This window comes from Vulpes vulpes, chromosome 3 (assembly GCF_048418805.1).
Source record: "Vulpes vulpes isolate BD-2025 chromosome 3, VulVul3, whole genome shotgun sequence".
In the NCBI taxonomy this organism is placed as follows: Eukaryota; Metazoa; Chordata; class Mammalia; order Carnivora; family Canidae; genus Vulpes; species Vulpes vulpes.
The window spans coordinates 133,564,600-133,579,056 of NC_132782.1; the positions used below are offsets into that span (position 1 = coordinate 133,564,600).

At 42.4% G+C, this 14,457-nt stretch overlaps 1 protein-coding gene across 11 annotated transcripts in view; it reads right to left on the minus strand.

Annotated features, from left to right (window-relative positions):
• Positions 1 to 214: 214 nt before the first annotated feature.
• Positions 215 to 14,457, minus strand: part of LRRC8D (leucine rich repeat containing 8 VRAC subunit D) — a 113,256-nt gene continuing 99,013 nt past the window's right edge. For all 11 annotated transcript variants that reach the window (XM_072754661.1, XM_072754667.1, XM_072754663.1 and 8 more), the window contains one exon: positions 215 to 3,192. In XM_072754661.1, coding sequence (XP_072610762.1) covers positions 614 to 3,190 — 2,577 coding nt within the window. In that variant the 5' untranslated portion in view covers positions 3,191 to 3,192 and the 3' untranslated portion in view covers positions 215 to 613. The remainder of the gene's footprint in view (positions 3,193 to 14,457) is intronic.

Sequence of the window (14,457 nt, forward strand, 5' to 3'; positions counted from 1 at the left end):
CCTTCAAGAGTGTAAAATCGATAAAATGGGGTTCTCAGAAGTAGTAGCCCTAGCCCAATGTCACAAGAAGTGCTTATTAAAACAGGAAGGAAACCAGTATTTCAGCAAACCCAAATTGAACAGGTTGGGACCTGACATGTCTTTAAGCGGTCTGAGGTAAAGCACTATTGCACCATAATCGGCAAAGCAAATCAAGACACCTCCAAAAAGGTGGTATAGTAAGAAAAATGTCAATTTAATCATTTACTTTAGCAAGCAAGCAATTTGTAAACATTCAGTAGCGGCAGCATCCAAGTTACAAACAATTTAAAAAGAAACCGAGATTAGTGATTATGATCGTTCCTTCCCTTTCCCCAAAGGAAAAAAAAAAAAAAAAGAAAAGAAAGAAAGAAAGAAAAGAAAAGAAAAAAGACTTGGAAATGAACGACTGAAAACACTACAAACATGGAACATTCAGGTACGTCTTCTATCAGCCTTCTATGCGTCCTCTCTGTGTTTTATTTTTAAAGATGTATCTACTCCTAAAATGCATTATCTTGCAATAACTGGTACGTGAGTGTCTGCCATCTAGGAAGTTCGGTCTGCACGCGGATGTGCACGCAATCGTCTCCGTTTAAATCCCATTGGCGAAGGGGATATTGAGGTCTTGATTCAAAGCTTCTTTGACTTCTAGTGGCAGGGTGTCAAAAAGGTGATCTTCCACCACAAGCCCGCTTTTCTTGAGCAGGCGACACTGGCCCAGCTGGGCTGGCAGGCGGTCCAAGCAGTTCCCCTTCAGCTCCAGCTGAGTGAGCTGGGACAGCTGACCGATCTTCTCGGACAGGAAGGTGATGCAGTTTTGCCCCAGATTTAAAGTCCTCAACTTCACGCATTTGAACAACTGTTTTGGCAGAAGGTCCACTTTGTTCCCAGTGATATGCAAATGCTGCAGGTTCTGAAGCAGCCCTATTTCTATCGGAATCACTGAAATGTTGTTGTAGCTGACATCTAAGCATCTGAGTTTCTGTAAACTGAACACTGCCACCGGTAAGGATTCGAGCTTATTGTTAGAGAAATAAAGCGACTCCAAGTTTTTGACGTGGGTAATGGAGGGAGGAATGGTGGCGATTTTATTATGCCATAATTTTAAACACGTCAGTCGTTTTAAATGCTGGAAACTGATGATCTCCTCGATGGTGCGTATGTTATTCGATTTTAAATCCAGTTCCTGCAGATTTGAGAGGCTGAAAATGGCATGGGGGATTCTCTCCAGCTCACAGTTCTGAAGTTCGAGCTCGGCGACATTCATCATTTTCTTAAGGCTGTTCAGTACCAAGAGTTTAGTGCCGTCATTATGAATGACTAACTTTGTAAGATGTGGGGCCACATCTGTAATGTTGGAGGGAACTTTGGTCAAGTTACTCTTCACGTGGAGAATCTTAAGGTGCCGCAACTCTCGGAGAGACTCGAGTCCAATCATCTTATTGTTTTCAGAGTTCAAGTTGCCTATCAAGTACAACTCTCGAAGGTTTTTGAGCAAATACACCCAGGCAGGGATTTCAGCCACGTCGGTGAACTTCACATAAAGGCATCTCAAGTGATCTCGGAGGAAGCTAAAAGCAGTCTGTTCAACTTTTGCAGGGCAGTGGCAGAGGTGGAGCTCTTGGAGGTTGGTCATCTGAGAGATCTTGGCGGGAATTTTAGCTTCTGGAATCAGTTCAAGTTTTAGGACATCCAGGTCTGTGAGGTCGAAGACGGCGTCGGGCACACCCGACAGCATGAACAGATGGAGCTCCTGCTTGTCCTGGGCGTTGCGGGACACGTGCTGCCGAAGTTTTTCAAATGTCCACTCATGGTTCAGACTAATTTCCCTAAGTTTATTTTCACTAACTTCTGACAAGAACACACCGAAGCGCTTCGAATACAGCTGATCGTATTGGTCCACCATGTGTAGGAGGAACGCAAAATCGTTTTTGACATCTGGAATGTCACTGAAACTGCTCTCTTCTCTGACTTTTTCGAAAGAATATTCCTTCAAAGGTATCCTGAATAACCAGAAGAGAGTGTAGAGGCAGATAAAACCATAAACACAAATAATGGATATGTAACTGATAAGCAGCTTTTTCAGCATGTAAGCCATGTTGTGGGTGCACTCAAACACCTCATAACCGGTCAGGTGCTCCACTTTGGGCTTGCAGACGTGTTCAAAGCTGATTGCGTTGACAAAGTTTGCAGTATAGCAGAGGATAAAAATGAATTTGGCTGTTTTGATAAATGTTTGGACCACGTAGAGTTTGTAGATCAAGTCACTGTCTTCCACGTGAGCACGGAACTTCCTTACTTTCTCAAACAGGGCCTTGGCCTGTTCCCCATCTTTTTTATCTAGGATGGTCATGCTGGGGACTTCGATCACAGGCTTCTCGGCTGAAAATTTGAAGCCCGTTTTGTTGATCATTGGGGTACTGGCACTGGGGCTCCCTTCATCGCTGCTGGTAGACACATGCTTTGGTAGAGTCTGGGCACCTGTTATTCTCTGCTTGTTTTCCTCCGAGTCTTCACATGCTGTCTCGGACAACGCTTTAGTAGTCCAAGGAGATTCAAAGCACTTTCCTAATATTGAAACAAAATGTTCTACTTTTGAGCATGTTTTGGGATATTTGAACCAAAAGTTGCTACTGACCATGAGAATAATAGTATGTATAAGAGCAAGGTATGGAAAGTACTTAGAATACCACGGAAGGGCCAGATGGTAACACATCTGATTAATAAATACATATTGCTGAAAATCCAAGTTTGTCTTTCGGCCTGTTGGATCTTTCTTCTCTTTCTTTGTCTCCTGATTTGGAACTGTCGAATCTGTGTGAGGATATGTGGCTCTGAGAGGTATGTCAGGTGTCACAGCAGATGCGCCGAAGGAAATGTCACTTGTCGTCCGCCCATCTCGGTCTTGGTCTGTGGCTGCTTCCATCCTGGGGATACTGGTGGTAACGTCGGCATTTCCCGGTGGTGTGTGTGCCTTTGAATTTACAGGAGATGGCAATACTGGCAAGCAGACCACCTGATCTTTGGTAAGCTGCATGGTTCCTGCAAAGATGGCTACCATCAACATAACGACAGCCAGGTAATCCATAAACACGTCCCACCATGGTTTCAGGATTCGGTAAGTTGGTTGAATGTCATTAAGTGAAGCAACTTCCGCAAGGGTAAACATTCCTAGAGAACAAGAAAACAAGAGAACATCATTACAAAGATGCAAGCGAAAAACATTAAATGAAAAAAATTCTTTACTTGCTCCAAACTAAAATGTTCTCCTCCACATCCTAGCTTTTTATCCACGATAGGTGTGGTAAAAAATAAAATAAAAGGAACACATATGAGAAAAATGGTGCTTTGTCACAGGAGCTTTTCTCTCCTTGCCCAAGAAAAGAGAAAAAAAAAAAAAAAAAAACGGGTGGGAAATAAAAGATGCCTTCCAGGTGAGACATAAGGGCAGTTTGCTGATGGTCTACAAGGGTTAGAGGAGAAAAGTTTGAGAGCTGTTTTATTTATTTTTTATTTTTTTTGAGATCTGTTTTAGAGGTAGAATCGAAAGACTTGTACTTCCTGGACCTTGAACAAGATGATATTTGCTGTAGACTGGACTTGTTTAAAGTGAAGACTGGAGTTTTAGGGAGAGAAGTGAGATGATTTCTGTTTTGTACAAGCCAAAATGGAAACGTCTGTATATACTAATTAAACTTTCGATAAGCCTTGTGTACCAGACTCCGGCTTATCCCTTACTAATGGTATGATTCTCCAAGCCTTCCTGTTTCCCATCTATATAATGGGGATGATTACTTCTGAGGGTTACTGGAAAGCCTCAATTAAGCACTGATTATAAAGCTCTTAGCACACCTTCTGGCCATAAGTATTTGTTACCTCGTTACATTAGCTCTTATCACTCTGGTGGAAATGTGCCATGGACAGCAAAAATCAGAGTTTAGAGTTTATTTTTTTAAGGTCTAAAAAATTTATTTATTCATGAGAGACATAGGCACAGGGAGAAGCAAGCTCTATACGGGAAGCTCAATGTGGGACTTGATCCCAGAATCCCAGGATCACAACCTGAGCCGAAGGCAGATGCTCCACCACTGAGCCACCCTGGTGCCCCTAAGGGTCTAGAGTTTAAGAGGACCCTTAGTATAATACTTGGGATTTATCGGTTATATATAGCTGAAAGTCTGGCCTTGGATGTAGTACCTGTGGAACAGCATGTGGTATGAAAAGAGGGCCAGAGACACAGGAGGGACAATCAGTGACACAAGATGAAATAGGTCAGGGCCAGTAAGACCTTTGACCTCTACCAAAGCAGGAGACCCTAGCAATGAAGGGAATTCCAGTACCAGGACACCCGAGAATGTTGCCACCATTCACTGACAGTTGGCAGCATTTTAGACCTGAAACTATTCCTACAAAGAATTAAAGTACCAAGGACAATCATTCTGGAAGAAACCAAGAAAAACACAAGGTTTATAGGGAAAGTAATGGGAATGGGCTTCTGTAATCACATATGTGAAATAAATGTTTATCGTCTTGAATTCGGAAGTTTCAACTTCTTGAAAAGTAACATTATCATAGCCTACTTTCTTGGGATGCTCCCAGGTTCCAATATTCATATATAAAATGATGTATTTCTTTGAAAAGCTAGTGAAAATAACAGATAAAAGTCAGGCAGATACCTAATGTTCTGGGAATATATTATTGTTTAAAATAAAGGAAAGAAGATAGATTTTTATCTAATTATGGAATGCTGTGTTGAGAGGGATTCTGAGGCTGACTCTCGTTTCAGCAGGAAAGTGTTACATGACTAGTTACTAGTGTCTCCCTTGGATGACAAAACAGAGTGGTCATACCAGTATTTTTGACTCTGCTTGCTCTGTTTTAGACCACGTCTTATTTCTTCTGAAACTCTCCATATACACCTATAAAATATAATTCTATTCAATTATAATAGCGATTCTCGTATCTGTAGTTTTTTTTTTAATGTGAAATATCTTTTATGTAACTAGGTAAATGTAAGCCCAAGAACTCCAAATGCATCTCACTTATTCTGTTGTACTTATATTTTGTGAAAAATCTCTAGAAATCACATTTCTAGACTTCTGGGCTTAAGTATGAAATGCCTGGCAACCCAGTCTTTATTTAAAAATGACCAAGGGAGTGGGAGACAACATTCCCACTGGAATCCCTTTATTCTGAGCTCTTGCATCTCATTGTGTGTTTGGTTTTATGAGTGGTCAGGAATTTAAGCAGGAAGGAAGGCTATTGGAATGCACAGTGGTCCCAACTAAATAAGAAATAGTTCAACCACACGTCATGTGAGCTCTTTGGTCCCTATATAGAATGCACAAGACACAGCACTGAGCCACAGGTTACAGAGTGACTCTTATTTCACGTATAGAGATTGCAGAAAACACCTCACAGGTTTCTTCCCGGCAAAGAACTCCATATGGTCACACTCAAGGACCATGGTCTTAAACGGCCATCGGTATAAATAATTGTTTGCACATAATACTTCTTTCTAATAAGATTTTTCTTTACTCTTGTCACACTGTGGTGGAACCAACTGATTACTTGTCTGATCCCACACTAGATTTTTTTTTTTTCCCACACTAGATTTTAAATTCAATGGGGCCAGGGACCATGTCCTTCCTCCTTATTCCCATATGACCAATGCCTGATGCACATAGCAGGTGCTTGATCAAGGAAAGACTATGTGGCTCTTGATCATCATCTTCAGCATGCTCCTCCTCCTCCTACCAATTCCTCAAGAACACTGATCCACTATCTACATATGGTATTGGGCAGACGAGCATTTTATTAAGCTTAAATGCCACCACACTGCAACTTCAAGGAGTACAAGAATAAAAACTCTAAGACAGGCCTCTGCATAAAAGTAAACAGCTAAAGGATCACAGAGCAAAGAAACCATGGGATCCTTGTAACCAGTATTCTGTAGCTGTTAAAACTTCATCTGTGGTTTTAAAGCACCTTGGACTCAGGACAGGCTTTGATTCCAGGAGAGAAGAGGAGGTCGATCACTTTTCCAAGGGAGGAGGAAAAAAGTCAAAAGGTGGGGGCAGAGAACACAGCGTGAGAGGACTCTAACTTCACAATGACCCTTCACTAGCTCAGCCCCCACATCCCAGCATGGGTGACAACATCTGAGCAACAGAGACCAGCCTGCAAGGTTGGGCTCTCTACTCTGTCGCTGCCTGCCAAGGGTTCCGTGCCCCTGCCACCTCCTCCAGCTCACTTCCCTTGTTTTTTCTGGTGAACTCCTACTTATTCCTCAAGCACCAGCTCAAGTATGACCTCTTTGCCCAAACTCCTATTGTATGGCCTAATAATCTGTAATAATCTCGTATTTGTCTCTTCATCTAGATCTTGAGCTCCTTTGGGCAGAGACTATGCGTTATTATTCACCTTTGATCCACAGTGACCTACTCTCTCCCTTCTAACGAACAGGGAAGGCATTTAGTGATGATGACGATGATGATGATGGAAGCTATTTTGTGTCGCCTTCCTTCCTCATGCAAAGCACTGCAACAGAACCTTTACATCTTGGGGCACCTGGGTGGCTTAGTAGTTGGGAATCTGCCTTTGGCTCAGGTCATGATCCCGGGGTCCTGGGATCGAGTCCTATATCAGGCTCCCCATAGGGGGCCTGCTTCTCCCTCTGCCTGTGTCTCTGCCTCTCTCTCTGTGTGTCTCCCACGAATAAATAAAATCTTAAACACAACACCTTTATATCTGGTATAATCTGCTTTTGTGTAAGATGCATTCCTGAAAATGAATATATGAAAGTTTGGAGTTTCAAGTTTTGGGGACTAAGGGAACAGTTCTATTTCCAAATTGCTGCACAATATCATAAAATCCACCAGAATTTCGAAAATTAAAAAAACAGACAATACCAAGTGCTGGTAAGGATGTGGAGCAATCGAAACTCTTAAACATTGCTGGTAGGAGTAAAATGGTAAAACCATACTGGGAAACTTTTGAGTTAATATCTACTAACCTGAACATGTGTATATTCTATGACCCAGCAATTCCATCGGTACCCATGAGAAATATATATTCTTTTTAAAAAATATTTTATTTATTTATTCATGAGAGACACACATAGAGAGGCAGAGGGAGAAGCAGGTTCCCTGCTGGGAGCCCGATGTAGGACTCGATCCTGGGACCCCAGGATCACACGCTGAGCTGAAGGCATTTGCTTAACCACTGAGCCACCCAGGCATTCCGAGAAATATATATTCTTATCAAAAGACATGTACAAGGATGTTCACAGTGGCACTATTTGCAATCACCCTAAACCGGAAGCTAGCTAGATGTCCATCACCACTAGAATGAAAAAACGCAACGTGGTATATTCACAAAGTGGAGTATCAGGCATCAATGGGAATGAATACTCTGGTTACATGGGTCTGCTCACTTTATAAAATATGATCTGTACGCTTAGGCTGTGTGCCTTTTTGGGTATACGTTTTTAACCTCAATAGATGGTTTCAGAAAGAAATGATAAAAGCACACACACCTGCCCTACGAATGTGCAGCGTCAGCAGACTGAGGTTTCGCCTTCCCACAGCCCAAGGCAATGCACAGTCTGGCTGGGGTCAGAGGCCAGGGAAGCCCATACTTTCTTCTGGCAGCCTCCCCTTGCTGACTCTCTTCCCCGGCCTGAGAGGAGGGCCCCAGTCTCCCAGGAGTACAAAGAGAGGTATGAATATACCACGCGCAAAAGCTCTGGCTGGGAATAGCTGAGTGTGCACAGATGGAACGCCAGTGAACACTGTCCAAATTCCATCTAACCCTCACAACATTACACTAATCTGCCACAGTGTTGTTATTTTCCCGTGACAGATAAAGAAAGAGGCTTGCAGGAGTTGTGGAAATCAAATAATTAGTGGTGGAATCTGGATTGAAAAATATCATCTAAGGCCAAACCACATGTTCCTTCTAGCAGATTACACTGCCTCTCTCCTTTACTTCTCATGTTTGCAGTGCTTTGCAGTTTGCAAGCTACTTTTTTTTTTTTTTTAAAGGATTTTATTTATTTGAGAGTGAGTGAGTGAGGGAGAGAATGAGTAGGGAATGGGGCAGGGTGAGAAACAGCACGGGCTCGATCCCAGGGCTCCAGGATCATGGCCTGAGCCAAAGGCAGACAGACGCTTATCTGACTGAGCCACCTAGACACCCCGCAAGCTACTTTCCTATAAAATACCCCAGCTGATTCTCATAGTGACCCAGTGACTGAGGCACTGCTACTGCCTACCAGTATGCAGAAACCTGAAGCACAAAAAGCGTAAATGACCTCCCTGGGCTAATAAATGACATGGCTAACAGAATCTTTCATCTCCACATCTCATTCTCTATCACGCGGTCTTCCAGTGGCGGTGTTGTTGGCCAAGGTTGGCTGCTGAAGGAGGAACTTCTGACCATTGTCCTTGGCTTTGAAGAGACAGAGGAATGAAATTATGTAAGCATCACCTTCCCTCCAGTGATCTTTCATGACATGTGCTCTGAATTCAAGAAAACTGTGAGCCAGGCACCATGGAGGGAATGCGGAAATGGTGTTAACTTAGTCCTTGCCCTCCAGAACTTCCCAGTCTACTGGGGATGACAAGCAGTAAGTGTGCTATTACAACACGGTAAGAAAACTGCCCTGACCAGGTTCATTCAAAATACGGGAGGCACAGGACAGGACAATCGTCTGCATCTGATAACCGGGAGGGCTCCACAGAGAGGTGGTTTGTAGGCTGAGATCAGAAGGAGACAGACAGTCATGGGGTGGTGGGGAAGGTAGGAAATACAATTTTGACAGAAGAAATAGCAAGTGCAGAGGCATGCAGACATGGGAGAAATTAGATGTTAGAGAAACAACAAATAATTCTAATGTTATCCCATTCTTAGTCTAGAATGCTCCTATACAGATAGCACATTTCATAGGTAAGTCACAAGATGGAAACAAACCAAGGCACGGATGGTGTAAATGTAGTCTTAAAGAAGTGTCTGGGCCATAAGGCAGGAAACCAGTACTTTCCTGCCATGTCAGGCACTGACTAGCTCTTATCTCAAACACATGACGTCAATAAATGTGCCTATTATCCTATTTTACCCATCAAAAACTGAGTAAAAACTTTCTACCTCCCAGGAAGTGTTTTATCCATTAACTGAGGAAATAGAAGTTGCTTTTCACATATACAAGTGCATACAAAGTATATTAAATACATATTCATACTCATGTAAAGTACATGATGATCCTCAAGTAACTTTCTAATGTGAAAGTCAAGTCAATGAGAGCGACCAGTACCTAACTTCCATATCTTAAGGTTTGATCAGGACTCAGAATAGATATACAAGGTTATCAGTGGATTTCTTTAATCTGAGGAAGGTACATTTAGTCAGTATTAATTGCTTACATTCTTTGGGTTCTCCTTTACAATTTGTCTGTTGCAAAGGATTTAAAGAATTACATTATGAGGATGAGGATTTCACATTCCAAGGCTTCTTTGTTTATGGTACATATGAAAATCAGCTTAACATTCTCTATAAGCACACATTTCTCATGGAAATTGAGAAAGTTTTTTGTACTAGAACTGAAAGAGGGAAATTGATGGACTCTGGTGAACAATGATGCATCAGAAAAGAACAGATACATGTAAACACATATATCCATACAGCTGGGCATAAATGCACACACATGCCACACCCAAACAGACATGAAAAATTCATATGATTAAAGAAAATAAATGCTTCATATGTAAAATGAGAGAGGAGGAATGTTTCAATTTTTCAATTTTTTCAAACAGAGCTCTGAATTACTGGTATTATATAAGTATTAACTATTAATTTATGAATTAATTAAAGTTATTAATTAATAAGTATTATGTGTTTTAATTATGCAAGATATTCTAGCTAATATAATTCTATATACAAATACAACTCACTTGGTGTTACTCCTTCTTAAAAGATTATACGTAATTTTCTTCATTTTTTTTTTAAGATGCGGGAGGGGCAGAGTGAGAGGGGGAGAGGATTTTAAGTAGGCTCCATGGCCAGCCCAGAGCCTGAAGTGCAGCTTGATCTCACCAGCCCGAGATCATGACCTTAAATGAAATCAAGAGTTGGATGCTCAACTGATTGAGCTGCCCAGGTTCCCTGAAATTTTCTTTTAAAGATAGTATTCCATTTTTAGTAATAGAATTTTATTTCTGATTTTTCAGTCAGTAGAGCATGGGACTCTTGATCTCATGGTTGAGCCCCATGTTGAGTGTAAGTTTGAGCCCCATATTGGGTGTAAGGATTGCTTAAAAATAAAACCTTAAAAAAAATAAATAATAATTTTCTTTTAATACTACTTTGGTCTAAATACCTCAAAAATCACTGAAAAAAACCACTTAGGGACTTATCCCTTGATTTTACAAAACATTTGGCCATATAAAACCTACTAAAATCATATTTCACTGACTGGGCAAAATCCATCCATTTTACTAACCCCCAAAGCTTTTTTTTCTCTTTTTTTTCTTTTTTTTAAGTAGAGAGAGGTGCAGAGAGAAACTTAAGCAGGCTCCATGCCCAACATAGGGCTTGATCTCACAATCCTGAGATTATGGCTGAAATCAAGAGTCGGATGTTTAACCGACTGAGCCACCCAGGCACCCCTCCAAAAGCTTTCAATAAATCCTTTTAACACCTGAAAGAAGAGGACATAAGAAAATTCAGAACTTGTGAGCTGTAAAAACAACTTTACACAAAGCGTATTTTAGTGCCTATTTGGAGTTTATCTCTAGAGTACCGCTAATCACAGAGAAAAATCTACCTCAAAGCTAAAACATAGAACTCTCAATACATTTTAGAAGATCTAAGGCAAAATATCTCAGGAATTAACAAAAATGTTTTCATACATCATTATGTATTTTCTTGCCTTGTCTTTTAGCTCTTAATTCTAAAGGTCAAGGCCCATGTTTGAAAGCTAGAAAATGAGATCTTATTCATAGAACAAAAGGACCTCTAAATCAATGGCTTCCACATTTCATTTCATACAACATCAGAGTTTCTTTTTACAAATTATCACTAGCATTGCCTTGACCAGGAACTCAGGCCAACAGAGTTTCACAGACCCTTCGGCACCTACAGGCCTGGTTTAGGATACCCTCTATTAGAAACTACATTTCCTTCAACAAGTATTTACAGAGTATCTATGTGCTAGATACAGGTGCTGGGGATAGAGGGAAATAACAGTAAGATAAATGAGTAGCTGGCCTTATTGAGAAAGCAGCCTAGAGGAAGCACAGAGAGAAAGAGGTAGGGCGATGGTCTGATTGGCCCCGAGAAAGAGCTGACAGCTAATGGGCCTTAATTAAAGGCTCCAGAGAAAGAGACATCCCACGCTCCGAAAAGCCTGTTTGGTCAAATCCTTCTAATCCTAACTTCACCCAGTTTGCCAGGCAGCCAGTGGGATTTCTAAGGGGAGTTCTGTTTGTGTTTCTAAATTCTTCCCACCTATAAGACAGACATCTCAGACCAAAACTGACCATTTTCTTTTTAAGTTTACTGACCTCTAATACTGCTTCTCCAGAGGATGAATGGTACATGTCTGAGACTGGAGAAAGGAAATTGAACCAGAATGGAGCTCCCTGACCCCTGGAGCACCTCTCTCCCAGCAAGTGTTGCCTTCGGGGCGGAAAGCCCTCCTCATCACAAACCCATGGATATCTGCTCTGGAAACAGACAGCTGGGAGCCTACTGGCCCTTATACCTGATTTGGCTCAGATTGCTTGAAAGCCCCTGAGTACCCTGCCGGCTGCTGATTTTACTAGCTGTGAGAAAACTTCTCAAAGTCAGGAAAAGATACTCAGGTATTAATACACTCTACCTTGGACATGGAGTTAATGTTAAAAAGGCTACTTGGCAGTTCGTTAGGACACCCCCCAATCAGGACTAGAAACGAATGTAGAGTTAGACACCCTGGCTGAACTGCAAGTTCCGTCTGTCCGTCTCCTTTTCTCCCCCTACCTGGGTTTGAATTCCTAACCTAAAGGAACAGGGTTTCTTTTATCTGCGTGCCCTGTGTCCCCAGAGCATGACATAGGGAAAAAAAAAAACAAACCTTAATAAAGGTCTGTACCAGAATGAATCCTGGTGACCAATACCCCCATTCTAGGAGCTGGCGAAGGCACTGAACCTGTGAGCCACTTACTGTCGCTGTTAATTACAGTGACGTCTAAGATCACCATCAATCATGCCAAAGTCAAAATGATCAGCCCTGACAGGAACTCTTCAGTGTCCAGATGGACACTGCCATACAACTCTTTTTAACAGGGTATTCTGAAGGTAACTCATCTGGATAGACCACCTGCATGCAGTTAGGCTTTGAAGTAAACATTCTGCAGGAAGACAGAAAGACAGGGGTAAGTTGGGCACACCCTCCCCAGGAGATAAGAGCCCAAGGTCTGATTCTTGATGGCGGACAGGTGATAAGTCAGAGGGAACTCTGAGACAGAGGTGAAAGAGCACCATTTTAGCACACAGCCGGGTGGTACAAAAAGGCCAAGCAGGAAGGAGCTCCAGAGAGGCAGACTCCCGGAGATGAGGAAGCTGCCAGAAGCTCAGTCTTTCCCTCTCCTTGTCCTCATGGGGTTTTCTGCCCTTCTGCACACGTTCTGGATGCAGATGTTCTGACCGTATCTAACTGTGTGTGCACAGTTTGCTGGAGTCAGTAACCACCACCGAAGTGCTGAGTAAGGACCCAGCACGTGGGAAGGGCTCGTGAAAGCTGCTGTTGTTACTCCCTGTGTTGTATAAGGCATTTTATATAAAGAACCCCATAAAAATTCTTTACTACTAGGTACTAAGAGAAGTTTGCCTTTCATGATATACGGATATAAGAACAATGGAATCTGTGTGTTCTCCACTTAGCTGTGGCTTCCAGGAAATTCAGCTCAATTTTATAAAGGCATTGTAAGCATTAACCCTTAGCCTGAATCTTTGTTTACTTACTCCCTCATCCTTCCATCCATGAAATAGATCTGGGTACTCAAGTGTTAACATGATGCAAATTCCTGGAGAAACTCTGGTGAGCAAATTCAGACATACCTCCTTTCTCACAGAGTGCAGTCTAGGAGAGAGAACTATTCATATCTGAAGATATAAAATGGTCAATCGAGAAGAGGACCACACAGAGGCAGACTGACTTTGCAGGGAGAGAGGAGTAAGCCTTGGGACCCCTCACTTCCACAGGCCCCTTTCAAGGCCCTGTGCCTACTTTCATATTTCTAATTTTGTGCTTTTTTCCTTAAAGAGAGCTCCCCAGTGTCAGGATTCCAGAAGATCTTGACGTTCCTCTGTATGCCATTGTGAAGGCAGATGATGAGGCTTTTCCTCCAGCTGGCAAGATCAGGGAAGAAGTCATGACTGGGGCAAGGTGTAGAGAAAGAGTGAGGAGGGGCTGGGCCAGAAGGTCCAAAGGCTTCATGTTGAGAGGGACAATGAGGACAGAGCATCTGAGGAACTGAAGGTTCTGTAGCCCGGAGCTCAGGGAGAGAAAGTGTGCGGTGTGAGGGGATGAGGTCCTATAAACCACGTAGAAGATTCTGACGTCCTACAGAGACACTATACTTTGGACATGTCTCTATAGCAGGGAGCCACTGATGTGTTTTGGGCTTGAGAGGGGAGGCATGTGAAAATCGGGGTTGTATCTCCTTTCCAAGATCTCTGCGGGCCAGGTGGACAGGCTAGTGAGGGAAGAGGTGAGGTTAGGAGAGGAGCTACTGGTTACTCAGGGGAAGGTGAAGACTGCTCTAAGTGCAGAAGAGAGGGAGCCAGGAACATGGAGGATTTAGGAGCTAACAGGTCCAAGAACTAACAACAGGACTTCATGGTCCGGATGAGGAAGGCAAAGGAGAGAAAGGTGTCAAGGGATGACCCCTAGACTTCCTTTAATTCTCTACCTCATTGTTCCATACCCTTGTACTTTTACATCCATTTACAGGATTTTACTCTAACTAAATCTTTATTCCTAAGCCCTTCAAATCCTTTTTTCTCCCCCCCCCCCCACATATCTTCCAGAATCCTTTATTCCTTTTTTTCCTCTAGATCCTTTTTAAAAGTAAGCAGATTATATATAATAAGGAAAAAGAAATATAAGCCCTCACGTGTTAGGGCATAAAATCTATAATCTTAGATAGTTTGAAAAACATTACTTAAGAGGCACCTGGGTGGTTCAGTCTGTTAAGGGTCTGCCTTTGGCTCAGGTCATGATCTCAGGGTCCTGAGATTGAGCCCTGCATTAGGATGGATCCCTGCTCAGCAGGGAGCCTGCTTCTCCCTCTGCTCCCTAACTCCACCACCCTGCCCCCACTCACGAGCTCTCTCTCGCCCTCGCTTTCTCTCTCAATTAAATAAATAATATCTTAAAAACCAACACTGTAAGAA